This window comes from Rhodotorula graminis (genome assembly GCF_001329695.1).
Source record: "Rhodotorula graminis WP1 unplaced genomic scaffold RHOBAscaffold_13, whole genome shotgun sequence".
Lineage (NCBI taxonomy): Eukaryota > Fungi > Basidiomycota > Microbotryomycetes > Sporidiobolales > Sporidiobolaceae > Rhodotorula > Rhodotorula graminis.
This window is the reverse complement of record NW_017264940.1, coordinates 153,692-180,427: the sequence shown is the minus strand read 5'-3', so window position 1 is coordinate 180,427 and position 26,736 is coordinate 153,692. Positions and strand designations below refer to the sequence as shown.

Here is a 26,736-nt window from a genome sequence, read left to right as displayed (position 1 = left end):
CAGCGTGACGAGCACGGCATAGCCAGGGGAACGGCGCGCCCAACCAGCGGGGAGGAGCCAAGTGCGGTACTTCGGACGAGCTCCCGGACCCGCGCTCTCGACGACCCTCTCGCGCTCTGCTCACTGCCGGCGCCTTTTGCACGACCCGCACAGTGTACTACTCGTCGTCGTCGTCGTCATCGTCGTCCATGACGATCTCGTCGGCGTTGGCCGGCTGGCCCTCGCCGTCCTCGTGCGCCGCCCCTGGCTGCTGCTGGCCGCCAACGACGCCCGTGCTCGCCGCGACAAAGCCGCGCACGCCCGTCGCCTGGTCGAGCGCCGCCATAGGGTCGACGACCTGCTGGCCCTCGACGGCCTCGCGCGCCGCCTGGCCGCCCTTCTGCATCTGGGCGAGCTTGGCCGACAGGTACGACGACTCGGTGTTGAACGCGGCTTGGACGGCGCGCTTGATGCGCAGGTACTGCGAGAGAGAGTGTGTGTGTGTCAGTACCACGTCGGGCGAGAGAGTGAGAGAGAGAGAGAGGGGACGCACCTCGCGGAACGTGTCCTCGGAGCCCGTCTCGATCTCGAACGCGTTCCACTGGGCCCAGAACTCGGGGTTGGTCCTCGGGTCGCAGAACTGGCTCGCGTGGGCGTACACCGCCCGCGCCCGGTCAATCTCGCCGAGCTTGCGCTCGAGCGCCGCGAACCGGAGGCACATCTCGGCCGTCTGCGAGTCGGGGAGGGCCTCGATCGCGCGCTCGTAGATGGGTCGCGTCGCGGGGAGGCCGAACGACGACGTGGCGCGCGCGATGTAGTAGGTGAACATCTGCGGCGGGCGGCGAGAGGGGTCAGGGACGGCGCTCGGGGAGGGGAGGGCGCGAGAAGAGAGAGAGAGAGGGTCAAAGCGCACCTCCATGCGGTCCTTGGCCTCGACGGCCCTCGTCGCGCGGTCGTACACGGCCATGGCGCGCTTGGCCAAGCCGTGCTCCTCCTCGAGCTGGCCGTACAGGAGGAACAGGGGCTTGCAGTACTTGGGCGGGCACGTCTCGAGGGCCTGCTCGAACAGGTCTCGCGCACGCTCGAGCTTGGTGCCACCCTGTTTCGGGCGCAAGGCGAGAGCGAGTCAGTCGGGCGCCTCGAGACGAGTCCGAGAGAGGAGAAGGGAGAGCGAGGACGCACGTAGCGCTTGATGAACTTGCTCAGGTAGGCGTTCCAGATCTCGAACGCGATCGGGAACGTGAACAGGTCGACGCCGCGCTCGTACACCTGCGTGAGAGAGTGTGGGTCAGTCAATCCAGAACCCCGAAGCGCCGCAGCACGAGGACGCTCGTCCCGCACGACGACGCAGGAAGGAGGACGAGAGGAACGACTGCCGACGCACCTTGAAGCTCTCCTCCCAGTACTCGTTCTCCTCGAGGAAGTTGGCAAAGTTGATGACGACCTGGGCGTTGGCGATCTTGAGCTCAAAGATGCGGTCGTACACGGCCTTTGTCGTCTCGACCGTCCCGATCGACTCCTCGAGGTCGACGTAGAACGACCACAGCTTGAGCGACTTGAACAGGCGGTGCTGCGGCGGCAGGTTCTGCGGGCGCCGACGAAGTGTCAGTGTGTGTGTGTGTGTGTGTGTGTGTGTGCGAGAGGGAGGACGAGGACGCACGTCGTCGTGGAACGAGATCGTCTTCCAGTTCTTGGGGATGGCCGCCGCGCGCTGCATCACCTTGATCGCCTCGTCGTAGTTCCTGCGCGCACATGCCCTCGAGTCAGTCCCGCACTCGCCACAAAGAGAGAGAGAGAGAGCGAGAGGGAGGGAGAGACGCACTCGTTGCGGACCTCCATCTCTGCCCACTCGCACCACACCTCGGCAAGCTCGTCGACGCGGCGAAACGGGACACGCACAGCTTTTTCAAACACCTTGCGCGCGCTCGCGAGGTCGCGGTCGGCGTCGCCCGTCGTGCCCCCTTGCTCGTAAAACTTGGCAAAGTGGACCCACAGGAGGTGGAAGGCGCCGACCGCCTTGCGAGGGTTGAGCGACGTCGTCGCGAGCGTGTACGTCTCGGCGACCTGTGTGTGAGTGAGGGGCGGGTCGTCGAGGGAGAAGAGTCAGTCGAGGTGAAAGAGAGAGAGAGAGAGGGAGGAGAGAGGAGAGGGGACGCACCTTCTCGTCGTCGGTGCCAAACAGTGCGACGCGCTTCTCCCACTCTTGGACGTCGTTCGGGTTGCGGCGCAGCAGCACCTCGTTGACGAGGAACGGCCGGCGGTCCATCAAGTCCTCGAACGCCCTCATGCGCTCGTCGAGCTCGTCCTCGTCGTCCTTCTTGTCCTCGTCGTCGCCCTCGCCCTCGTCCTCGGCGTCGGCAACAGCCTCCATGAGGCCCGAGATGTAGCTCTCCTCAAACTCGGCGTACGCGTCAAACACCTGGGTAAAGTCGCGCAAGGTGACGACGGCGTCGAGCGCCTCGTCGAACGTGCGCCGCGCGACGGCAAACTCGCCGCGCTTGATCCAGTACGTCGCGAGGCCGGTCCACAGGCGCCCGGCCTGGTCGCCAAAGAGGGCGAGGCCGTGCGTGCGCACGAGGTGGTCGACGTCGAGCTTGGTCGGCGAGGTCGGGTCGAGCGTGGCCGCGTCGAGGGGCGGCAGCTCGGCGCGGGCGGCCTTCTTGCCGTCGACTGCGGCGGCGGCGGCGGCGCCGTTGGTCGCGACCTCGAGCGCGCCCTCGCCCGACGACGCCGAGGCGGCAGCCGCCCGCTCCTCGCGCAGCCGCTCGCTCTCGTCGGCGTCGAGGCCGACCTCGTCCGGGAACTGCTCGCACACGTCGAGCCACTCGACGACGAGCTGGTGGGCGCTCTTGAACTCGCCCGCGGCGCCGGTCGGGTGCTTGTACTGGCCCGAGTGGGTCAGTCGCGCGAGGGCGAGGAGCCGCTTTGCGGCCTCGAGCGGGCGCGGTGCGGGTTCGAGGGCGAGGAGGACGTTGCGGATGTAGTGCGAGGTCGGGGACGGGTCGCGCTCGAGGTACCGGCGCCACACGTGGACGATGGTCGACGCCGAGGGGGCCGCGGGCGACGAGGGCGAGGCCCAGGTGAGGTACAGGTGCCAGATGCGCTCGTGGAGCGAGGGCGGGAGGGTGCGCAGCGCGCGGTCGAACGTCCGACGGGCGTGGGTGTGCGACAGGGCCGAGGGGCACGACGGGTGGACGAACAGGGTGAGGTACGAGAGCCACAGGCGGGGCATCTGCGGGCGGCGAGCGGGTGAGGACGTCGTTTCGAGAGAGAGGGGCGTTTCGAGAGAGGGGAAAGGGGGACGCACCTGAGGCAGGAACATGAGGGCACGCTCGTACGCGGCGGCGAGCGAGCGCCACTCGTCGAAGCCGAGGACGCCGTCGAGGGCGCCGTCCCACTGGGATTCGTAGTCGCGCTCGCCGTCCTCGATGTCGTCGACCTCGCCCTTGCCCGCCTCGAGCCACTCGGTCATGGTGCGCCCAACGCCGTCGTCGCCGCGGCGCTTGCGGGGTGCGCCGAGCTTGAGCGGGTTTGCGGGCTGGCCGAGGACGAAGAGGGCGCGGGTGCGCAGGTACTTGTGCCACAGGGCGTAGCTGCGCGGGTGGTGGGCGAGGGCGCGCTCGTACAGGTCGGTGAGGCGCTGTAGGCAGTCGCGGCCCTGGGCGGTCGACAGGCGGTCGCCGAGGAGGATGCGCTCGACGCCGGAAGCATGGCCGCGGGCGTCGCGCAGGGCGGCGTCGGTCTCGTCGTGGACGACTTGGAGGTAGGCCTGCCAGCGCTCAAGGCTGTCTGGGTTGCGCAGGAGGTCGTGCTCGGTCGAGAGGTGGTCGACGCGCACGAGGTGAGGGTGCGAGGCGAGGGTCGGGACGGGAACGGTGAGCGGGAGGAGGGCGGCGAGGTCGCTGTAGGTGACCATGGCGCGTCGCTGGTGCCTCGTCGGGAGCAGGCAGGCGAGGCGTAGGGTGGGAGCGAGACGGGCGAGAGCCGTGGGGAGAGCGAGGAGGAGCCTGGAGAGGGACGAGGACGAGTGATGGCGCCGAGACACCTCTCTCTCTCTCTCTGGGTGCTACTGAGCAGTGGACTGGGAGTGCTTCTCAATGCTACCACAGCAGCTCTGCACTCGCTGCACCGCTTGCTTGTGAGCAACGACGAGTGTTGTCTCGGCCGCGGTGGCCGCTCCAGGAACTCCGTCAACTCTGGTCGCTCGTCCTCCTCCTCGTCGCCCCCGAGCCGTACCGCGACAGCTCGTGTGGCCGCGCACGCCCGACCATGCCCGCGACCGCCAAGGACCCCGACGCGCGGCGCAAGTTCCCAACCCACTCGCTCCACGGCTCCCTCCTCGCCCTCGTCCTCGCCCTCGCCATCTTCCGCTTCTTCATCCAGGGCGAGTCCTCCTTTCCTCTCGGCCCCTCGTGTCCCCCTCTCGAGCGCACATACGCGGTCGTGCTACCCCGACGCGCGACGAGCGACGCGGCGAGCGACATGTGGGGTGAGGGCTGGTCGCTCCGTGACGGCGACCCGCATCACGCCCGCCAGCTGCGCAGGGCGGCGCATCGAGTCGCACGGGCAACACTCGAGGCTCGTGCGTCCAGGCGCGCGCTGCTCCCGAGCCAGGCGCGACGGGCCCACCTCGTCTCTCCGCCCCCTCGCCCAGACCCTCCTCCACCCCGACGAGCTCGACCAGCACCTCGTACTGACCCTTCTCGTGTCCCCGCGGCAAAAACAGACTCGGGCGACCGCCACCACTGCAAGGCGCTCCTCAACGAGGGCCGATGGCTCGACGACGCCCACACGAGCTGGCAGCCCGACGGCTGCATGCTCCACCCGTACTCGCCCAAGCAGGTCGGCCAGTGCCTCGAGGGCCGCCAGGTCGTCTTTATCGGCGACTCGACCGTGCGCCAGGTCTTCTGTGCGTCCTACTCTCCCCTGTTGCTCTCTCCCACCGAGGGCTCTCGTCCCCCTCGTCCCCTCGACCTCGCGAGCTGACCTCGACCCCGTACCCGCACTCGCCGCCGCCAGACGCCGTCGTCAAGCACGTCGACAAGAACGTCGAGACGACGGCCGAGAAGCACTCGGACCGCAGCATCTCGGCGGGCGGCATCCAGTTTGACTTTTTCTGGGACCCGTTCCTCAACGGCACGCGCGCCCAAGAGCTCTTTGACGGCCGCCTCGGGTCGACCACCAAGTCGGGTCAGCGCGGCGGCACGATCCCGACCATGGCTGTCGTCGGCGGCGGCATCTGGTACCTGCGGCACCCGGACTCGGGCGGGATCCAGACGTGGGACCGCCAGATGGAGCGCCTGTTCCAGTCGACAAAGGCCGGCGTGCCCGCCATCGCCGACGAGGTCATCCTCCTCCCCGTCGAGAACGCGATCGAGTCGCGCCTGAGCCCCGAGCGCGCCGCGACCGTCCACGGCGACGACATCCAGAAGATGAACGACCGCATCACGACCCGGCTCGTCGCCGCCGCGTTTGAAAAGGGCCCGGCGCCCGGTGCGTCCGGCGGTGGACTCGCCGTCCCGCGCGCGTTCAACAAGGTCATCGACGGCCTCGACGACGAGACGGTCGACGGCCTGCACTTTTCCGACACGGTCAGCAAGGTGCAGGCGAGCATCCTCCTCAACCTGCGCTGCAACGACGCCCTGCCCAAAAAGTTCCCGTTCGACAAGACGTGCTGCTTCCAGTACCCGACGCCCAACTGGGTCCAGGCGCTCCTCCTCGTCTTCCTCGTCGGGTACGCGCCCCTCGGCCTGTACTACCACTCGCAGCGTGCGTCCCCCCCTCTCTCTCTCCCTCCTCGACCTCGACCGCCGCGAGACTGACTCGCCGCACGCACGCGCGCAGCCGAGCCCCGAGTGTTCCGCTACTTCCCCGACCAAAAGTACCTCGTCCCGATGACCGTCTTTGGGTTCGCCACGTCGCTCCTGTTTGTCGCCGACCGCACCAACCTGTTCCTCAAGGAGAACAAGCAGTACGACGCGGCGACGTTTGGCGTCCTGTGCGTCGCGGCGCTCGCGGCGGGTGCGGCGACGCTCAAGCCGGCCGACAAGGACCTCGGGTTCCTCAACCGCGACCAGACGGACGAGTGGAAAGGGTGGATGCAGATCGCGATCCTCGTGTACCACTATGTCGGCGCGAGCAAGGTGTCGGGCATCTACAACCCGATCCGGGTCCTCGTCGCCGCGTACCTGTTCATGAGCGGGTACGGCCACCTGAGCTTTTTCCTCAAGAAGGCCGACTTTGGGTTCGCGCGCGTCGCCAACATCTTGATCCGCCTCAACCTCCTCACGGTCGTCCTGTCGTACCTCATGGACACCGACTACCTGAGCTACTACTTCTCGCCCCTCGTCACCATCTGTGCGTCCACCCCTCTCTCTCTCTCTCGGGTCCGCGTCACTGACTCTCTGCCCGTGCCGCAGGGTTCGGCATCATCTGGGTCACGCTGTGGGCCGGCCACAAGCTCAACGGCAACTCGGCGTTCCTCCTCGTCAAGCTCGTCGTCGCCGCAGCCGTCACGGCGTGCTTCTTCGAGATCCCGGGCCCGCTCGAAAAGACGTTCTCGGTCATCAACACGGTGTTTGCGACCAACTGGAACGCGGGCGAGTGGCGGTTCCGCCAGACGCTCGACATGTGGATCGTCTGGGTCGGCATGTTGACCGCGTTCGCGTTCCTCAAGATCAAGGAGCACCGCATCCCGGACGACCCGCGGTGGCCGACCTGGTCGCGCCTCGCCGTCGCAGCGTCGGCGCTCGCCATGGCGGGCTACTTTGCGTTCGAGCTCACGCGCGAGTCCAAGTTTGTGTACAACGCGAGCCACCCGTACGTGAGCGCCGTGCCCGTCCTCGCCTTTATCGTCCTGCGCAACGCGACGCCCTGGCTCCGGTCGACGAGCAGCTGGTTCTTCATCTACTTTGGCCAGTGCTCGCTCGAGACGTTCATCATCCAGTTCCACTTCTTCATCGCCGGCGAGTGCGTCCTCTCCCTCTCTCTTTCTTTCTCGGGGTTGCGGTCCGAGCACTCGAGCTCACTCGCTCTTGGTCCTGCAGCACTCGCGGCATCATCATGATGATCCCTGGCGGTGCCTGGATGCGGCCGCTCAACTTTGTCATCACGTCGCTCGTCGTGCGTCCCCCCTCGCTCCCCTTCCCTCCCTCCTCACTCGCACGACGACCCTCCCTGACTCGCGTCGTCGTCGCCCGCAGTTCGTCTACGTCTCGAACCAGGTGGCGATCGCGACGGGCGTCCTCACGGCCATGATCTGCTACGTGCCCAAGCAGGCGTCCCCCTCGGCCGCCGCCGCGTCGCGCCTGCCGTCGTCGTCGCGCGACGCCATGGCCGTCCCCGCCGACCCGCCCTCGGCGACGGTCGCGAGCGCGCACCCGGCGGCGGGAGAGTACGTCGCGCTGTCGACCGTCGGCGGCGGCGCGAGCGACGGCGCCGGCGCCGACAAGGAGCGCGAGAGGGAGAGCGCCGGTGACGCGCTCGCGGCGCTCGACGCGCACGGGCGCGGTGGGGCGCTCCAGAAGGCGGGCAAGGTGCTTGCGACCGACTTGAGGGTAAGGTTCGCGGCCATCTTTGCGGGCCTGTGGGTGCTCAACGTCGTCTGTGCGTCCCTCTCGTCCTCCTCGTCCTCCTCGTCTCTCGCCGGCGGACCTCTCCTCGCGAGGCCCTAGCCAGCTGTCCGACGAGCGCGACTGAACCTGTTTCCTCTCGACGCACAGACCCTGCATGAGCGGCCCGAGGGCAGCGCTGCGCCGCGAGGGCGGGCGCGCGAGGAGGTCGGGCAACGACGCCAAGAGGGGCCCGTTCGTGCCGAGCGCCGAGAGGGGGGCATCGCCCGTGGTCGTCGTCGTCGTCATTCTCTCAGCATCTTCATCCATCTCGTCTGCAGTTCTCTCACCGTCTGGTAGTGTCCTTCGCCTTGCACTAGAATGCCGTTCTCGCGTGCACGGTCCCTCCTTCGTTTCCGAGAGCTCGCCGTGCGACGAGGGTTCGTCGAGTGAGTGAGTGAGTGAGTGAGTGAGTGAGTGAGTGAGTGAGTGAGTGAGCGATGTGTGCGGCTGTGCGTGCAAAGCCTGAGCGACGAGAGAGCGCTGTCGTCGACTTGGCGATCTGGGCCTTCGCAGCTCGTCGCGAGGAGGCGGAGGCGGAGAGCCGGGGCGACCTCGTCCTCCTCCCCCCTCCTCACCCCGCCTGGCTGGCCAGAGACGCGCTCCCTTCAGCACCGATACCTCTTGCGCCGCTCGCACCACCCGCCGACGCGCCCTCGACTCGCCGCGACCTGTGCCGCCCTCGCCGCCACGTTCCCCCGCTCTCTCGACTTCGGCATCCCCTCTCGCCCTCACCTCGCCCTCGGCACAAGGCGCACTCGCACCAGAGCACTCGCACCGCCTTTGCAACCCAGTCCCGACCCACCGCGCACCGCCCCGCGACGCCTCGCCCTCGACCTCGTCCTCCCCCTCTTCCTCGCACCCTCGTCTCGGCTCCGCCCTCGTCCCGTCCACCATGGCCGACATCGCCATCTACGCCCTCGTCGGCGGCATCACCAACCTCCAGGAGCGCGTGAGCAACTTCCGCAGCCCGGTCATCCCGCTGTCGCGCACGTCGCAGCCCCCTGCACCGCCCCCGATCCCGCCGCACATCTCGCGCTCGGCCGACGCCCAGTTCCTCGAGGGCACCCTCACCGAGCACGGCCTCGAGCTCGCGCACTACTCGTGGGCGACGAGGCATGCCGCACTGTCCCTCAGGCAGTACGCCCTCAAGGACGCCGTCCAGAAGAGTGCGTCCCACGGCCCCTCTTTCCCTCTTCCCTCTCGATCGAGCGACCGCGAGAACCTCAAGCCCTGACGTCCCCCGCGCAACAGACCTCATCGGCTGCTGGGCCGGCCTCGTGCGCGGGCAGCAAGGCGCCGAGACACTGCGCGCCGTGCGGCTCGCCGTCGACGAGGCGGCGTGGGTCGAGGAGCGCCTCCAGGCGGCTCTCGACTGGTGCGCCCAGCAGCACGTCAAAAAGATGAAGCTCGCGAGCATGGTCCAGGCTCGCAGGGGCAAGCGCAGGTGCGCCCCGCTCTCCCTTGCTCTCGGTGGGCGGCGCGTTCGAACCTGTCCTGACTTGCTCCTCGTCCCCCCTTCCTCCGCCCCCTCCCCCCCTCGCCGCTCTTCCTCCCTCGTCCACGATCTCGTGCCACCCTCGCCCACCACGTGACAGCACCATCGTCCGCCCGACGCACACCTCGATCCCGCCCACGCTCCTCGACCTCCCCTTCCCACTCCCGCTCGCGCCCCCCTCGTCACGCCTCGCACCCTTGATCCCGCGCCCGCCCCCGCTCCTCGACAGCGACACGCCCGACGGCGAGTCGCACGCGGGCCCGCCGACCTACACGCGCGAGGCCGACGGCGCGAGCGGCGAGTCGACCCTCGAGGGCGGCTTCCTCGAGGGCGAGCTCGAGGTCATTGCGTACGAGGCTGGACTGCTCGAGGACGACGACGTGCTCGAGATGCTCAGGATGCAGCACCCGCGCACGAGCTAGGCGTCGGCGTGTTCGGTCGGTCGGTCGGTCGAGGGCGGGCGGGCGGGCGGTCGGTCGGTTGGCCCGGTCGAGCGGGACGAGGGGGCGCAGGAGGGTCGGCTTTCTGTCTCGCGTGTGCGTCTCGGTCGGTACGGGGCGCAGGGACGTCTTGGGGTCTCTGCTTTGGCGTGTGGCGCTCCCCCTCTTTTGTCGTAGCCTCTCTCTCTCTCTCTCTCTCTCTCTCTCTCTTTCCCTCTTTCTCCTTTCCCCGGGGTTGTCCTGTCACGCGCTCTCTCTTTTTCCTTTCCCCCGCTTGCGCTCAGAGAGCAAGCCCGGCGAGACGATCCCGCCCGCCTGTACGTCGGCACCGAGCGGGTCCTCCTCGTCCTCCTGCACTCGTTCCCCGACTTCCTGTCGCAAGCCGCGCCGGCCTTGGTCGACACGCTCCCGCACGAGGCGGTCCACTTGAAGAACCTCATCGTGCGTCTTCCTTTCTCTCTCTCTCTCGCCGCACGAGCGTCGTCAACTGACTCGGCGCCTCCTCGCAGAACTCGGCGTTCCCGATCCAGACGAGCAATGTCCTGTTGCCTGACCCGCTCGACGCGACGTCCGCCGACCCGAACCCTCAAGGTCTGCAAGTGCCCCTGTCGATCGTCGACCCAGCTGCAAGCCTCGGCGCCGCAGGCTTGCGCACGGTCGTCGACTCGTGGCTCGACAAGGCGACCCCCGTCGACTTGCCCTCCAAGCTCTACGAGCGGCTCGTCGCCGCCGGGCCCGAGGCGCCGGTCATCAACGGCCTCGTTGCGCACCTCATGCGTCACGGCACGAGCGGCGGCGGCACGTCGTACAACCACGACGCGCCCTCGGCACGCCTCCTCCGCGACCTCGTTCAGCGTGACGACCCGGCCTTGAGGTACGCCCTCCTGTCGGGCGTCGCCAACGCTCTCCGCTGGCCCAACCTCCACTCGCACTGGGCGACGACCGCGCTCCTCGACTTGTTCGCCTCGGGCGAGCGCGAGTCGGTCCTGCGAGTCGTCCTCGAGCGTGCCACCACGTGCCGGCCCGTGCCACACGCCGTAACCGCGGCGCTCACGCAGCTCCTTCACCTCCATGGTCCCGCCGTCGAGGAGACCCTCGCCCCCGCCCTTCCCGCCAACGACCCCGGCGCGAACCTTCTCAAGGAGCACCTCGCCCGTCTCGCATCGGGCCCTCGGTCCACCGCTCCTCAGTAGTGCCCCCTCCCCCTCCTTGAATACCTCTCCCTCTCCTTCTCTGTCTGTCAGCGTACCCTGTAAATTTCGTCGTCGCCCGTCCTCCTCCTCTCTCTCTCGGCAGCGACAGCGAGCGAGAGCCCGCTCAGCGAGGAGAGAGGGGGTCCGTGCGGCAGCTCGCCCTCTCGCGCGGCGCGGCACGACTGGCCCCGCCCGAGACTCGAAAGCGAGAGCGAGGGCGAGAGCGAGAGCGGGAGCGAGTGAATGGGTCCGTGCGAGTCGACCTGGCCAGCCGCGTGCCGGCACCGAGAGCGAGCGAGTGAGGCTCGCTCGAGTCTCGCGACTCCTCGGCAGGCGACGACGCGCGGGGTCCCTCAGGATCGTGCGCGACTCGAAGCGAGTAACCTCGATGCCGGGAGCGGGACCGAGAGAGGCTGCGAGACTGGCGGCGAATCGCCGGGCAGGCGATGCGACTTGGGAAGGTCGCCTCAGCGGACGCTGGACACGGCTGTGCGCTCGCCTGCGTCCTATCCTTTCCTCTCCTCGCTGTGGTCGCACTACCTCTGAGAACGAGCATCGTCACGCATCGACGAAACCATGAGAACGAGCATCATCACGCATCGACGAAACCCGAGAGCGTTTCGCCGACGCGTTGAAAACGGACGGCGGCGCCCGACTCGCGGTTCTGCTGCCGCCGAGCCCGGCTCGACGTCAGTCAGCCGTGCGGTCCCGCCTCGGCCACGAGGACGTGTCCTCGACGTCGAGGCGGAGACGACGGTCCGAGCGGCAACGCGCAAAGCTCGAGCGGACGTTCTTGCCCCTCGCGCCCCGGGCGCAGACTTGAAGTCGGCGAGTCGCTCGCCTTTGAGACGTTCGCTCCATCGTGACAGAAGAGCAGCGTCGCTGCAGGTAGCCGCAAAGGAGAGAGGCTGGAGAGTGCGGTCGAGCCCCTCCGTTCGAGCGAGCGGAAGCGAAAGTCAAGCAGAAGTCAAGCCCGAGGGAGGCCGTTCGGAGGGCGCACGCGAGAGCGAGCGCGCGCGGACCGTGCACGGAGGTGGACGAAGAGCAGGAACGTCAGGCCGCTTTTGAGCTTGCAGCACTGCTCTTCCTGAGCCGGAACAGCCCTGACTCGACGCGGTGAGACGTTTGAGCATGCGCAGAGCCATGTGGGCGGCGATACCAAGAGAGCGGGCATACGACCGTGCGCAGAAAAGGGAGGGAGAGGAAGTTTCTCTCTCTTCGCTGAGCTTCGAGTTTCTCAAGCTGTCCGGGTGCAAGACACTGCAAGAGAGAGAGAGACTGGGAAAGAGAGTCCGAAACGAGAGACTCGCACGAGCGAGGGCGCGACAGGCGTCGCGCGAGCCGGCGAAGACAGCGAGGAAGAGGGAGGACAGGAAGGCGAGGGTCGCCGCGAGCGCCAGGCCCGCTTTCGCCCAGCTGTCGAGAGACAAAGGCTCGTACTCAACGTCATGCGCGGCCCAGCAGAGGACAGCAGGACGGGACGCACGGACCCAGTCTCTGGCTCTCCTCGCTCTCGCTTTCTAAATCTCGCTCGGGGCTACAGCCGCGCCGCGCCGCGAGAGAAGGAGGGGGTCCGTGCGGCAGCTCGCCCTTTCTCCTCCCTGAGCGGGCTCTCGCTGTCGCTCTCGTTCTCGCTGCCGAGAGAGAGAGGAGGAGGACGGGCGACGACGAAATTTACAGGGTACGCTTACAGACAGAGAAGGAGAGGGAGAGGTATTCAAGGAGGGGGAGGGGGCACTACTGAGGAGCGGTGGACCGAGGGCCCGATGCGAGACGGGCGAGGTGCTCCTTGAGAAGGTTCGCGCCGGGGTCGTTGGCGGGAAGGGCGGCGGCGAGGGTCTCCTCGACGGCGGGACCGTGGAGGTGAAGGAGCTGCGTGAGCGCCGCGGTTACGGCGTGTGGCACGGGCCGGCACGTGGTGGCACGCTCGAGGACGACTCGCAGGACCGACTCGCGCTCGCCCGAGGCGAACAAGTCGAGGAGCGCGGTCGTCGCCCAGTGCGAGTGGAGGTTGGGCCAGCGGAGAGCGTTGGCGACGCCCGACAGGAGGGCGTACCTCAAGGCCGGGTCGTCACGCTGAACGAGGTCGCGGAGGAGGCGTGCCGAGGGCGCGTCGTGGTTGTACGACGTGCCGCCGCCGCTCGTGCCGTGACGCATGAGGTGCGCAACGAGGCCGTTGATGACCGGCGCCTCGGGCCCGGCGGCGACGAGCCGCTCGTAGAGCTTGGAGGGCAAGTCGACAGGGGCCGCCTTGTCGAGCCACGAGTCGACGACCGTGCGTAAGCCTGCGGCGCCGAGGCTTGCAGCCGGGTCGACGATCGACAGGGGCACTTGCAGACCTTGAGGGTCCGGGTCGGCGGACGTCGCGTCGAGCGGGTCGGGCAACAGGACATTGCTCGTCTGGATCGGGAACGCCGAGTTCTGCGAGGAGGCGCCGAGTCAGTTGACGACGCTCGTGCGGCGAGAGAGAGAGAGACACGAAGACGCACGATGAGGTTCTTCAAGTGGACCGCCTCGTGCGGGAGCGTGTCGACCAAGGCCGGCGCGGCTTGCGACAGGAAGTCGGGGAACGAGTGCAGGAGGACGAGGAGGACCCGCTCGGTGCCGACGTACAGGAGCCGGATCGGCTCGCTCAACTGGCCCCGCTTGAGGTGCGGCGCGAGGAACCGCATGAGCGACACGAGTTGGCGCAGGAACGCCGCGTACCCCCCCTCGCGCGGCTCGTCCATCATCAGGAGCTTGGGCATGAAGTACCGGCTCGAGATGAGCGTCACCCACGAGAAGGTGAACCCGACGAAGAAGCTCGGCTGGATCGTGTTGAGCGACGAGCTGTGGCGGGAGAGAGAGGGGTAGGAGAGAGAGAGGGGAGAGAGAGGGCGTCAGTAACAGCGCGACGACGGAAGAGAGAGAGAGAGAGAGCGGCGGGCGGACCTGATGGCGATGAGGATCTGCGGGTAGGCGGCGCCGAGGTGGCTCTCGATGCTGGCGAGGTTGGCGAGCAGGCTCGAGAAGAACCGGTAGAACGGCTTGGCGATAAAGTGGATCCCGAGCTCCTCGTGCGACGCGGCGAGGACGAGGACGACGATCGACAGGACCTTGGTCATGTAGTGCACCTTGGCCTTGTCGTTGTTGGCGCCCGTCGGGTCGGCGTGGTACTTGATCATGAAGGTGACGAGGCGCGCAAAGGCGTCGACCGGCTGGAAGATGCCCGTCGCCGGCGTGCCGCCCGCCGCCTTGTTCTTGATGTAGCTGTCGACCGACACCTCGGCGCACACGCGGAAGAAGAGGGACGAGATCTCCTCGCCCTTGAGGATGCCCTGCTTCTGGAGCTGGACGACAAAGTCGACGAACGACTTCTCGACGTTGAACGACTGCTGGTACAGGCGCACCCACTCGGCGAAGCAGAACGTGAGCTGCTCGCGCGCAGCCGGCTCGTCGCTCGACTGGAACTTGCCCGGCGACAGGGCCCGCACGTTGACGGTGCCGCGCGTCTGGACGTCCTGGAGGAGCGTGCGCGCCGCGTCGGTCGCCTTGCCCTGGCGCACGGCCTGGCCGAGCGCCTCGAACGCGTTGCTGAACTGCTCGCGGGTCGCGACCGGCGGCACCTCGGCGAGGCACGCAGTGAGGAGGCTGGCGACAAAGTCGACGACCGACGCTCGGAAGTCGCGCACGACGAACTTGGCGAGCTGAACGTCGAGCTCCGACACGTTGATGAAGCGCGCGTGGAGGAGCGCGACCGTGACGGGCACGTTGAACTTGCGCTCGTCCTCGGCGTACACGAGCCACATCGTCACCTCCTTGGCCACCTTGGGCGAGATGGCGCACAGGCGGTCGAGGAGGAACACGTACGCGTCGCGCGCGAGCGTCGTCTCGCTGCGGTACAGGAGCTGGACGACCTTTTGCGAGCACGCGAGCGCCGTCTCGTCGCGCGCGGCCGAGCTCGCGGCGATGACCGGGATCTGCTGCACGATGCGCCGCAGGTCGCTCTCCTGGCCGACGCCCGTCAGGGCCGGCGCCGACTCGGTCGCGAGCGCCTTGTCGAGGTCGGCGACGAGCGCCGCAAACCGCTCCATGGCCTGCGGCGCGCTCATGGCGGCCGACTCGACGGCGGCCTGGGCCGCCTGCTGCGCGACGACGGCCGCCTGCGGCGCGACGGCGGCCGCCATGGCCGGCGAGTCGGCGTACAGGACGCCGGCGCCGTTCGGGCCGCCGCCGGGCATGCCAACGCCGCCGCCGCCCGGGAGGCCCGGGAGGGTGCCCGGCGGCGCCGGCGTGCGCAAGCGTGCAAAGTCCTCGTACACTTGGAGCTGCTGCATCGACAGGCCGCCCAGTTTGAGGCGGAGCGGGTCGGGGAGCATGCCCGAGTAGTGCGACGCGGCCATGGCGGCCGTGTCCCAGAACGCCTCGCGCGAGCGCTCGCGGTGCGCGCGACGCGACAGGTAGGCCGGCGACAGGCCCTCGTCGACCTCGAGGACGGCCTTGTCCATGGCGACCTTCTCGACGATGCTGCACGCGACGTCGAGGTTCTCGGCGACGAGGACGAGGACGGCCTGCTCCGGGAGCGACTCGTCGGTGAAGCCGTTCTGGAGGAGGAGCGTGCGCGTGTGGGCGACCATGCTCAGGCGGAGCGGCTCCTTGCACGTGACGAGGGCGAGGCTGCCGGCGAGGTTCTGGACCATGAGGTGCGCCGCCGTCGCCATCTTGCTCTCGTCGCCCTCCATCGCAAAGTCCTTCATCGTGAGCTCGCGCGTCGAGATGCCGGCGATCGTGACCGAGCGCTCGACGACGGGCGCGATGATCTCGCGGATGGCGCGGTCGATGGCGAGGCACACGAGCCGCTTGAGCGCCGGGTTACTCGAAAACATCGGCAGCTGCGCGTTGAAGACGATGTGCTGCGGCAGGTTGGCGAGCGCCGCCGAGACCGTGTCTGCGTGTCGTGCGTGCGAGCGAGGCGCAAAAGAGTCAGTCGGGGCGCCCTCAGAGGGAGAGAGAGAGAGAGAGGGACGCACCTTGGAGCGAGAGCGAGTACCCTGGCTGGTTCTGGCCGAGCATGGGCGGGAGCCGGCCCGGCTCGCCTGCGCCGCCGCCGCTACCGACGGCCGGGAGCGTGTGGTGCGCGACAGGACCAGCAAACCCGGCACGGAGCGCGAGCTCGTCGGCGTCGTGGGCCTGGGCGCCGAGCTGGGCCTGCTGCTGGTGCTGCTGCTGTTGGGCGGCGAGGTTGGCGAGCGCGATGTCGACCGACGAGGGGGCGCCACCTTGCCCCTGTTGCTGTGCGGCGAGGGCGGCGAGCTGCTGCTGCTGTTGCTGTTGGGCGACCTGGGCGGCGGCGGCGGCGGCGGCGGCGGCGAGCTCCTTGGGGCGGTTGCGCAACAGCTCGGTCGGCTCGACGTCCTTGAGGTCGACGTCGAGGCTCTTGCACAGGACCTCGATCTCGAACTTGAGGTTGAGCTTGAGCTCGGCGAACTGGTACAGCTCGACGAGGAGGCGGAGGATGGCCATGAGCCACGGGTTGGGCGGGCGGAACACACGCGACTTGGCGCACTGCTCGAGGACCTTGCAGACAAAGGGGATGGCGACGATGAGGCGGTTCGAGTCGTAGCCCTCGATGAGGAGCTGCTTGAACGCGATGTTGCTCTGCTTGATCGGCTTGTCCTTGGCGAGCGTGAGGCCACCGAGCCACGAGCCGAGGTTCTTGAGGAGCGTGCGCTCGGTCGACGACTGGACCGTCTTGTCCGAGTTGAGGAGCGTCGCCAGCTTGACAAACGTCTCGTACAGGACCCGGCGCACGAGCGTCGGCTTGTCGAGCGCCTCGAGGAACTGCTGGTACAGGGCGTGGTTGTTGGGCTCGATCGAGACGCGTTGCGCGACGAGGTAGTGGGCGAACCACGCGAAGTGGTGCGCCTCGATGCGCGTCATCATGTCGGCCACCTTGCTCTCGAAGTTGTTGGGCGCGAGGTTGTTGACGATGAAGAGGATCTTGTCCGACGTCTGCTCGTCGGGCGCCTCGGGGTCGCCGCCGTCGTCCTCGACGTGGATGGCCGTGAACGCGAGGCGCTCGGGTTCTTGCGGCGCCTGCTGCTGCGCCGCCGGCGTCTCGAGCGCGTGGTGCGCCGGCGACCGCGCCGCCGACAGGTCGCCGAGCTCTGCGCCGCCCGGGGCGCCGTTGCCGCCGCCGCCGCCGGTGCCGTTGCCGGCCGAGCCGTTCTCGCGCTGCAGGAGGGCCTGGCGGGCCGTGTTGGCGACGTCCGGGTGGAGCTGCTGGACGTGCGGGATCGACAGGATCGAGTGGGCGAGCTGGGGCCACTCGCTGAGGCGGCCCTGGAACCGCGCGAGGGCCTGGATGCCGAACCGGAACCAGTTCGACTCGGGCGGGTTGCGCAACGCGTCGAGGACGTACCGCACGGCGATGCCGAGCGGGACAAAGTCGATGAGGTGGAACTGGATGAGGTCGCCAAACAGGCACGCCGTGAGCGTGAGCTCGTTGCTCGGGTACGTGTTGAAGAACCGGTGCTCGTCGAACAGGCCGTGGAGGAAACAGGCAAAGAACTCGTGGTCGTGCTCGTTGTCCGACTCCTTGGCCTGGCGCAGGGCGGCGACGACCTTGTCGACCGACACCTCCTGGTCGTACATGCGCTTGTACAGCGAGTCGCACTCGGCCTCGATCGACGGCGAGAACGACGTGACGGCCATGCCCGGCTCGGTGTCGGTGTTCTTGGGCGAAAAGTTCATGAGGCGCGGGTGCAGTTGCAGGCACTGGGTCCGGACCTCCTTGAACAGCTCGACGTCGTTGCCCGTGAACAGCTCGTGGCTGCGCGGCGAGAGGGCGGGAAGAGCGAGACGTCAGTAGGGTGGCCTGAGGGCGACGACGACGGGGGAAGGAGGAGGAGGAGGAGAGAGAGGGAAACGAGGACGCACTGGGCACGCAGGACCCGCATGAAGACGGCGATCGTGGCGGCGTTGAGCGCGAGCGTCGTCGGCTCGGGCGCGTTGTCCATCTCCTGGCGCCGCAGCTCGTGCTGGACCTTGTGCCCGACAAACTCGAGCGTGGCGCGCACGAGTTGGGCGCCGTGCTGCTGCATCTGCGTCGCGAGCCACTTGTCGAGGTTGAGGTACTCGCGACGGCTCGCGAGCGCGGCGAGGTCGAGGGCGAGGACGAATGGGCGGAGCGACAGGACGTCGTCGAGCGCCTTGAGGTCCTGGGCGATGTCGACGATGCGCGTGACGTTCATCTCGCTCTCGGCGTAGAAGTCACGCAGGGCGGCGAACAGGAACTGACGGTCGACCTGGTGGAGGCGGAGGAAGACGAGCTGATGCGCCGGGTGGCCGGCGAGGAAGGTCGACAGGAGGCGAGCCGTCAACTCGGCGTGGACGGCGTTCCAGGGCTTCTGCAGGGCGTGAAAGGACGACTGGGTCAGTCACTTTCTCGCGCGCGAGACACGGCGAGGAAAGAGAGAAAAAGAGAGAGAGAGAGGGACGCACCTCGATCTGGGTGAGCGCGACGAGTACGAGCTCCGGGTTGGTCTTGCACCCTCGGTCGATCAGGTCGTGCACCCTCGCGGCGACTTCTCCTCCCTCGACCGCGCCCGACAGCCTCACGAGCGCGGCCGTGAGCTCCTGCGCGTTCCAGCAGCTGCCCTGCACCTGCGCCGCGAGCGCCTTGATGGCCGGGCCCGACTGGGCCGCGTCCTCGACGGCGACAACGCGGTGTACGCCGGGCAGGCTCGCGAGCGCGAGTCCGACGCCGTCTGCCTCGGGCCCGAGCGCCGACGTGGCCGACGATGGGGCGGGCGGCAGGGGGGTCGACGCGAGGAAGACGAGGCGCTCGAGGAGCGCGGCCTGCGCGGCCGGGTTGGCCCACGGGGTCCACAGGCCCGACACGAGGCTCGAGCCGCCCGGCCCGCTGACGAGGCCGTGCGGGTGCGGCGCGTTGGCGCGCGGGTCGTCCTTGGCCGGGGCCGGAGCGGGCGACAGCGTGAGGGCGACGCCGAGTGCGCGCAGGGCGAGCGGGCCCTCGGGGAGGGCCCGCATGGGCGAGTCGGACATGGCGCGCAGGACGTCGCCCCACCGCAGGGCCGGGTGCACCTCGTGCACGGCGCGCAACCACGAGCCGACGTCGACGCCGCCGCCGGCGCGACCGGCATCGCCCTCGCGCTGAGCGAGGTCGAGGAGCTCGTACAGCTGCTGCGCGACGCGCATCTCGACGCCGCCACCGCCGCCGCCGCCGCCGCCGCCGTTGCCCTTGGCGCCGTCGCCGTCGAGGTTGCCAAACTTGGCGAGGACGGCGCGCGCGAGCTCTGCCGAGCACAGGGCCGGGACCGGGGCGAGGCGCGCGAGGGCCGCGATGGGCTTGGGCGGGCGGTGCTCGTCGAACGCGACCTCGTTGAAGGCGTGCGCGAGCGCCTGGGCGCCGACCTCGGGTCCGAGCCGGCCGCGGACGGCGGCGAGGATGAGCGCGCGGCGGTCGTCGTCCGTCAGGGCCTGCTCGGGCGCGGACGAGTCGGACGACGAGTTGTCGGCGGCAGCGCCGGTCGACGACGAGGTGGTCGGCGGCGGGGGAGGCGCGTCGGCGACGTACAGGTCCGAGAGGAGGATGGCGATCAGGCGCGAGAGCGGGAGGGGCGACAGCTCGGCGATGTCGTGCACGGTGGCTGCGGGTGCGCCGAGCTGGTCGAGGGCGGGCGGGAGGACCTGGCGGACGACGCGGGCCGCGTCGAGGCCGAGGGCGCGCTTGAGGCCCGTGGCCGGGTTGGCCGAGGGGAAGAGGAGGGTGAGGAAGGGCGTAGAGAAGACGAGGCGCTCGAGGGGGCTGAGCTCGGCGAGGGTCGGGTGGGCGAGGAGAGTCGGGAGAGAGAAGGAGCGCAGGACCTGGTCGGACGCAGCGGGGCCGTCGGCGCCCTCGAGGACGGCGTCGCGGAACCGCTCGGCAAGGGTCGGGTCGCGCGAGCAGCGCTGCACCTCGGACGCGAGGAGCCGCAGATGGAGCTCGGGCGACGGCGCCTGGTTGCCCGAGGGCGGCGAGGCGGGCGAGGTCGTGAGGAGGGTTGCGGCGCCCTGGACGAGTCGGCGGACGAGGTGGGCGTGCGCCGGCGCGTGGTGCTCAAGGAGCTGCGGTCAAGGGGGCAGCCTGTCAATTTTCGGCTCGCGCGGATGCAAGTATGCCGGCCTGTGAGAGCGGAGGACGCACCGAGCGGATCTCGTCTCGATTCTTGCTGAAATTGTCCTCGCTGAGCGTGCTCAAGAGGAAGACGATTTGAGCCTGCAGAACGCGACCGACCAGTCAGTTGATCGAGTCCGACTCGTGCGAGAAAGAGAGAGAGAGAGAGGAAGAGGGGGGGACGCACGCGAACGATGGTGAGGAGCGAAGTGGAAGCGCCCGACTGCTGCAGCGCGTGCGTAGGTTGCTGCTGCTGTTGTTGCTGCTGCTGCTGCTGGTGGGCCTGCTGGCCCCCTCCCATCGAGGGCCACAAGCCCGGCGGCGGACCGACCGGGGCCACCGTGACCTGGGCGCGGCGCGAGACGGCGCGGCGCTGCCGGGTAGAGGGAAGTGGGTGGCGGGTCCTGGGCTAGTGCGCCTGGGAGGTCGCGCGACGGTCGGAGCTAGGCGGCACGAGGTGCGCGTGACGCGCGAGGTCGAGGAGGAGGAGGGGGAGGCGAGAGGTGCTCGACGGCGAGGCGGGCGACGACGGGCACGGCGGGGTGAGTGGCACGGTGCAAGAGCGCCAGTCGACTGCTATTGGTGTGACTGTGCTCGAGCTGCGGCCTCTGGCGGGACGGGTGGGCGAACTCGAAAGCGGGTGGTCGACCTCCCTCTCTCTCGCTCGTCGCGCCTGTCTCGGCCTCCGCCAGCCGCCAACTAGCCCCTTTTCCTATTCTCGATTACCATTCGCCTCCTTACTTTTTTCGCTTTCGCTTTCGCTCCCCTTCTCCTCCTCGCCCTCTCGAACCGAACCGCGCACAGAGCACGGCGTGTGTGTACTGCAATCGACAGCTCTCAACGACAGCGACCCGCTCTTGCAAGTCTCCTCGGGAGCGCGTCCCAACGACCGGCGCTCGCGCCGCTCGCTCGCTCACCCTCTCGTCGCCCTCGCCGCCGCGAGCCACATCTCGGCGACGGCCCACCCGACGTCGAGCACCTCGCGCGCCTCGCCCTGCCCCGTCCCACCCTCGTCCCGCTGCCGCTGCGTCGCCGGCACGACGAGCCGCACAAAGCGCCACCCGGCCACGCCGAGCGGGCCCTCGCCGTGTCCTCCTCCTCCTGCGTCGCCCGCACCCGCACCGGCATGAGCAGGGAGCGGCATCCCCGCCCCGAGCTCGACCTCGCACTCCCTGCTCCCGGCCCTGCGCCGGCGCGCCTGCCTCGCGTACCACCTCGCGACGACGCCGCGCCGCTCATCGTCTGCGCGCGCGCGCTCGAGGACGCGCCGCGCCGTCGGCGAGAGGAGGACCGAGTTGGGGAAGGGGAGGTCGGGCGGCGTGAGGGCGCGAGAGGCGCTGAGCGGGGCGCGGCGGCAGGTCCATCGGAGCGGGGTCGTCGAGGGGCGGACCTGCGGGCAGGATGAGGCGAGGCGAGCGAGGACGAGGAGCGTCAGGGCCGTGTTCTGAGTGGAGGAAAAGGTCGGACGAGGAAGGCCCGGCCGAGCGAGGAAAGGAGGAGAGGGAGAGAACGAGCCGACGCACCCAGCGGTACCCGTCGCCGCTCACCTCGACCCTGACGCGCTTGAGCACCTCGTCGGCGTGGGCGAGGATGACGTGCAGCGTGATTCGGGGCGTCCATGCCGCGTCGAGCGGCTCGAGGAGGCCGAGCGCGAGGTAGTCGCCCGAGCGCACGACTGCGGGCGAGGGCGAGAGGAGCGGCGTCAATCTACGCACCCTAGCGCTCGCCGTCGACGAGAGCACGAGAGAGCGAGAGAGGGAGGAAGAGAGACGCGACGCACCGTCCGGGCTGCGAAACACGGTCCCCAAGTCTCCATCCACCGCGCCCTCGTACGCCCACTCTCTCGCCCAGTCCTCCTCGTCGCTCCACCTCTCCCCGCCCTCCTTCCAGCCCCTCGCGACATGCCCCAGGTGCTCCTCCCAGCGCTGCAGGCCCTGCGCACCCTCGCCGACGGCTGCGACGCCCGGGAAGCGCGCCGTGTCGGGCGCCGGGAGGAGGGCGAGGTTGGTCAGGAAGACGCACGCGTCGCTCGGGGTGCACGGGGCGCGAGCGTGGTGAGCGTGCGGGTGGGCGGGGAGAGGAGGAGAGGGCGAGAGGCGGTGTGGTGGGGAGGAGAGAGGGGGGAGGGACAGGGTCGTGAGCGGCGAGGAGGGCGGTGGCGCGGGTGGGAAGGTGAGGTTGAGGTGCGACGAGAGGCGAGCGACGCCTTGCAACTGCGAGTGTATGAGGTGTCAATTCGATCCGCTGCGAGGGCTCGAGAGAGGGAGAGAGAGAGGGTGACGCACGATGAACGCCTTGTTCCTCGCGATCCCCTCGCCGTCACTGTGCCCGCCCGGGCTCGGCAAGCCAGCCAGCGCGCTCTGAAGCACGTACGGCGGCTCGTTGAGCATGGTCGTGAACGAGTTGTCGGCGTGCGCGAGCTCGTCGCGGCCGTACGCCGACTCGCCCGCGCCCGAGCCCGTCAGGGCCAGGAAGCGCTCGACGTGCGAGCGCGACGTGAAGGCGCCCGTGCCGACCCAGGAGAAGCACGTGTGGAGCGGATTGTCTGTCGGGCCGAGGGAGAGTGAGTGCGGCGCGCGCGACGAGGGAGAGAAAGAGGCGGGACGCACTGAAGAAGCACCACTCGAGGCCGTACAGCGTCGCGACGTCTCGGCTCGTATGTACGACGACAGGGCCCTCGGGGTCCCTCGAGAACTGCGAGTAGAGGGCCCGCAAGGGCTGCACGACCCAGTCGTCGTCCTGGAAGAAGCAGTTGGCCGTCGTCGTCGACTGGGCGCACGCGAGGTACCGCGCGAAGAAAAACAGGTTGCGCGGCGAGTTGTAGATGCGCAGCTTGCCAGCCGGGCAATGCGACTTGGCGAACATCTACAGGGCGAACCGAGGGTGTAAGTACGCGAGGCGAGAAAGCGAGGGCTAGAGAGAGAGAGACAAGGCGGGACGCACGTTCGGGCTGAGGACGACGTCGGGGTTGTTGTTCCACACGAGGACCGTCTCGAAGAAGGTGTACCGGCACAGGTGCGCGACGATGACGCCGACGTTGTCGGTGCGCTTCCAGTGCAGCACGACGGCCGTCGTGTCGCCCGCGTCCCTCGCGTCGGTGAACGCGTCGACTGGCGCCGCGCTCGTCTTCCACAGGCTGTCGGACCCAGGCAGGTGCGTCGAGTAGCGCTTCGAGAAGGACGACGGGGGCGCGAGGTCGGCCAGGACGGCGAACGGGTTGCGGCCCTTGACCGGCGGCGGGGACGTGCGCGCTCGACGGGACGGCGCGAGGCGAGATGGGCCCGACACGAGCTCGCGCAGGCCGAGGAGGAACAAGAAAACGACGACGAGCTGCCCGAGACGGCTCAGGGGCGGGATGCGCTGCTGCGCTGCTGGACGAGACGACCGGGCGAGGCTCGTGCCGCTGCCGAGCGCGGGCGTGGCCGGGACGAGGTCGTCGTCGCCGTGCAGATGCGCCGGGCCCGCACCACTGACCGTGTCGTCATCTTGCGCGACCCAGAGGGCGGCAAAGCCCTGCATGCCGCGCCGCAGGGCCTGCTCGACGGGGCTCCGGTCGGCGGGTCGACCGGGCGACAGGGTGCGAGACGAGGTTGCGCCGCGGCCGAGGAGCGAGGCCGGCCATGCGCGGCGCTGGACATAGTCGAGCTGGGCGGCGAGCGTGTCGCGCCATCGACCGAGGGACGGGGATGCGCTGGTCGAGGTGGTTCGGGAGTGCAGGCGTGGGGAAGGGTGGAGCGAGGCTCGCGGGGCGAGCGGTGAAGGTGCCGGGTTGATGCGTGGGTCGACATTAGGCGTCGGTGGACGCTCTGGCGAGGCGCCTGGGCGGATCGAGACTGTGTGTTGCGAGGTGTGGGTCAGCCAACGAGGCGAGGAGAGGGAGGAGGGGGGGACGAGGCGACGCACTGTGGATGTGGCTGCGCGAGGGGTCGCGGGTGCGGCTAGAGGCCGGCATGCATGTGCGACTTTGAGCTCTTTCTGGCAGCAGTGCCCGTGAGCTGGAGCGGGCGGGGGCGGGTCGACGTTCCCTTGGAGGAGCTCCCTCGCCCTCGCTCTCCCTCGTCCACCCACTAGACAAAGCTACAATGTCTGGACGTCAAGGCGTACGCTCACTCTCTCGCTCTACCCTCCCCTTTTCGCGGCACCTCCCCCGTCCCTCGCCACCTCGCAATCGGCTCGCCCCCGCTTCATCAGCGCCCAACCTTCGAACCCTCGCAACTCGACCATCACGACCTCTGCGGGCTCAACGGCCCCACACCTCTGCTTGTGGGCTTCTTGGGCTATCCTGAGCGGACGGACAGTCAGATTGAGCGGCTGGAGAGAGGGGGGGACGGCCGGGTGCAGAAACAGCCTCGCGGGCGGCACGGCTCGAACCGCCACCGGGAGGGCGCATAAGCATGCTCAGGCGGGTTCAGCGAGATCTGTCGGGCATCTTGGGGCAGGCGGCGGCAGCCCAGGAGCGCTCCCCACCAACGCGACTTTCCCTCGAGCACTCTCACTGACTCTCTCTCCTCGTCGACCACGCAGGGCAAAGTCAAGCCTTTGAAGGTGCGCTCGCTTCTCTCGCTCTCCATCAAGGAACGTATACTGACTTTGGCTCTCACCCGCAGGCACCCAAGAAGGCCAAGGTCGAGGACGACGAGGAGGACGCGGCCGTGCGCCCCGCCTTCCCCTGCCCTCTCTTCCCGTCTCGCGCGCAACCAACCCAGGCCTCGTCCGCGCACACAGTTCAAGGCGAAGCAGAAGGCCGAGCAGGCCAAGCTCAAGGACATGCAGGCCAAGGCGGCAAAGGGCGGCCCCCTCCTCGGCGGCGGTGCGTCCCCTCCCGCTTCCTTTTCCTCGCCCGAACGTCACTGACAGCCCTCGCGGCGCTGCAGGAATCAAGAAGAGTGGAAAAAAATGATTATTTACGCCGTCGGCGCCGTCGTTCTCCCGCCTCGTCGCGTCCTGCAAGAAGAGTCGATGGTCGAGTCGGACGAGGAGAGGGACCGGCCGCGAGAGGGACTGGCGCCCGCTCGACCTTGCTCTCGACACTCTCGCTCCCTGCATCTGCCTCAGGGTGGGCAAGAGGCGCGCTTCTGCGCAGGACGGTGTGCGCCGCTTGTTCGTCGGCTCGCCGCGGCCAGCTCTCCCCGGCACTCGTGCTCCTCCTCCTCCTTCGCCCACGCAGCAATCGCGCTCCTCTTCTCTCTCGAGTCTCACACGACCCGCCGCTCTAGCTGTACGTGCTGCCCCGTCGGCGCAAGGGCTGCGTCGACCGCTGCGACCTCGCGAGCGGCGCACGTACCTCCTCCGCTCGTCCGCGCCTCCTGTCCGAGCCGCCGGACCGGGTCTCGTTCTCCCCGCGCTCCGCGGCTCGTCCGTCGGCGGCCGTCGTCGGCCGACTCGCTCGGCGCGTGCGGCGCCTCCTCGTTTGACCCTTCTTCAACCTCTCGCCTCCCGCATCCCGCCCCTCGACCGCGCTCTCGCCGCCACGACCATGGACGCCAACCTGCAGCACGACCAACACTCGTACGCCACGGCGACCGCCGCCATCGACGCCGCCGCGCAAGCCTGGGTCACGTGGCGCCTCGAACAGAAGATCGGCGCGACGGCCGTTACCCGCAGGGACGCCGAGTTCTGGGTCAAAGGCATGCAGACGGCGCTGCCTGGTGGGTGGTGGCTCTTGTGGCCGAAGCGCGAGCAGGACAACTTCCTGGGCGACATGGCCAGGCTCGTGTTCCACTACCAGTCGAACCCGATGAGGAGGACCACCCTCGTGCGTCGCTCTCTCCCTCCTTCTGTCCGGGTCGACGCGAGCTCACGTACCCTCTCTGCTGCAGCCGTCGTACGGCGACGCAAGCTCGCATACCTTGTCGGGCATGCAGAAGGTGCGCTCGACGTCCTCCTCGCCTCTCTTTTCTCGTTCCCCACAACTGACCCAGCCCTCTCTCCTTCTCTTCGCTCCGTCCGCTCGCAGTCGTACGCCCGTGTCGTGTACCTCGCCAAGCAGATCTCTCACTGGATCCCGGGCTTTAGCTCGGTCCTCGTCGGCGTCGATGGACTCGGTGGCGCCGTGCGCGGTCGGCCCCTCCTCCAGGAGGCCGACTTTAACCAGCAGCCCGACAACCAGAAGGCGGCCGTGACGGGCCAGCTGCAGCGCGTGCGCGACGGGCTCCACGATGACGCCTTCGACGCCCATCAAAAGGCCATGCTCGTGCGTCGCCTCGCCTCTCTTTCTCTCTCTCCTTTCGCCTTCCCCTACAGCGCATCTGACTGACTGAGCCGTCCACCGCATGCGCAGGGGCGCCTCCGCAGCCACAACAACACCCATCTGCTCTCGCTCGTGCAGATGATCGAGCGGGTCAACGAAGGTGGCGCTACTGTTCGTCCCTCTCTCTCTCGGCCTCCTCGCGGCACCGACAGGATGACCGAGCGTGACTGACCGCCTTGCCCTCTTGCCTGCTACAGGTCGACGCCGCGGCCGCCCTTCTGGACATGCACAGCCTCGCGCACAGGTCGACGGGCCGGGTCGAGCTCAGCCCGAGGCAGCAGGTGCGGTACGGGCGTCGGTTTGCCGGGATCTGAGCACTCGAGGCGACGATGCTCAGCCGCCGAGAAGCTCGACTGGCCTTCCTCCCCTTCCGTCCCTCGACTCGTTCCCGCTCAAGTCGGACGTCTTCCTATCTCTTTCTTAGCGACCTTTTGCATTTCAAGTGTCCACTCCTGTTCAGTCGAGAGCGCCCGAATGTTTGCGTCGCCGCACACGGCTTCGAGCTTCTGTGCGCAAACGGCCTTCCCAAGTTGCCCTCTGCGCACGAGCCCCTCCGCCCGCTCGTTTCGGCGAGCTTTTGTCGCTCGCGACGGACCGCTGTCTGTCCGC

At 68.7% G+C, this 26,736-nt stretch overlaps 6 protein-coding genes across 6 annotated transcripts; 4 read left to right on the top strand and 2 right to left on the bottom strand.

Annotated features, from left to right (window-relative positions):
- Window positions 1–114: 114 nt before the first annotated feature.
- Window positions 115–3,895, bottom strand: RHOBADRAFT_55458 (uncharacterized protein; the record flags this gene model as incomplete). Its single annotated transcript, XM_018417862.1, has 9 exons — window positions 115–460; window positions 533–808; window positions 893–1,078; window positions 1,162–1,248; window positions 1,364–1,564; window positions 1,640–1,721; window positions 1,802–2,043; window positions 2,138–3,211; window positions 3,287–3,895. 9 exons carry the CDS (start codon window positions 3,893–3,895, stop codon window positions 158–160), a joined length of 3,060 nt encoding a protein of 1,019 aa, XP_018268818.1. The 3' UTR covers window positions 115–157.
- Window positions 3,896–4,794: 899 nt separating this feature from the next.
- On the top strand, window positions 4,795–7,773 carry RHOBADRAFT_29430 (uncharacterized protein; the record flags this gene model as incomplete). Its single annotated transcript, XM_018412871.1, has 7 exons — window positions 4,795–4,888; window positions 4,999–5,748; window positions 5,824–6,336; window positions 6,399–6,948; window positions 7,026–7,101; window positions 7,182–7,584; window positions 7,701–7,773. 7 exons carry the CDS (start codon window positions 4,795–4,797, stop codon window positions 7,709–7,711), a joined length of 2,397 nt encoding a protein of 798 aa, XP_018268817.1. The 3' UTR covers window positions 7,712–7,773.
- A 711-nt stretch (window positions 7,774–8,484) lies between these two features.
- Window positions 8,485–10,807, top strand: RHOBADRAFT_55456 (uncharacterized protein; the record flags this gene model as incomplete). Its single annotated transcript, XM_018417861.1, has 5 exons — window positions 8,485–8,758; window positions 8,844–9,036; window positions 9,188–9,436; window positions 9,812–9,968; window positions 10,037–10,807. 5 exons carry the CDS (start codon window positions 8,485–8,487, stop codon window positions 10,718–10,720), a joined length of 1,557 nt encoding a protein of 518 aa, XP_018268816.1. The 3' UTR covers window positions 10,721–10,807.
- A 1,563-nt stretch (window positions 10,808–12,370) lies between these two features.
- On the bottom strand, window positions 12,371–18,751 carry RHOBADRAFT_38864 (uncharacterized protein; the record flags this gene model as incomplete). Its single annotated transcript, XM_018413572.1, has 9 exons — window positions 12,371–13,141; window positions 13,210–13,549; window positions 13,652–14,832; window positions 14,911–15,696; window positions 15,842–15,907; window positions 16,040–17,531; window positions 17,639–18,108; window positions 18,203–18,443; window positions 18,501–18,751. The coding sequence occupies 9 exons, from the start codon at window positions 18,749–18,751 to the stop codon at window positions 12,458–12,460; spliced, it is 5,511 nt and encodes a 1,836-aa protein (XP_018268815.1). The 3' UTR covers window positions 12,371–12,457.
- Window positions 18,752–24,031: 5,280 nt separating this feature from the next.
- RHOBADRAFT_66836 (uncharacterized protein) lies at window positions 24,032–24,850 on the top strand (the record flags this gene model as incomplete). Its single annotated transcript, XM_018419097.1, has 4 exons — window positions 24,032–24,141; window positions 24,483–24,529; window positions 24,603–24,687; window positions 24,752–24,850. Coding segments are annotated over 4 exons (341 nt in total), but the record flags the coding sequence as incomplete, so codon positions are not given.
- A 503-nt stretch (window positions 24,851–25,353) lies between these two features.
- Window positions 25,354–26,441, top strand: RHOBADRAFT_46359 (uncharacterized protein; the record flags this gene model as incomplete). Its single annotated transcript, XM_018414776.1, has 5 exons — window positions 25,354–25,632; window positions 25,697–25,744; window positions 25,834–26,070; window positions 26,158–26,238; window positions 26,325–26,441. 5 exons carry the CDS (start codon window positions 25,354–25,356, stop codon window positions 26,439–26,441), a joined length of 762 nt encoding a protein of 253 aa, XP_018268813.1.
- Between the last annotated feature and the right edge of the window lie 295 nt (window positions 26,442–26,736).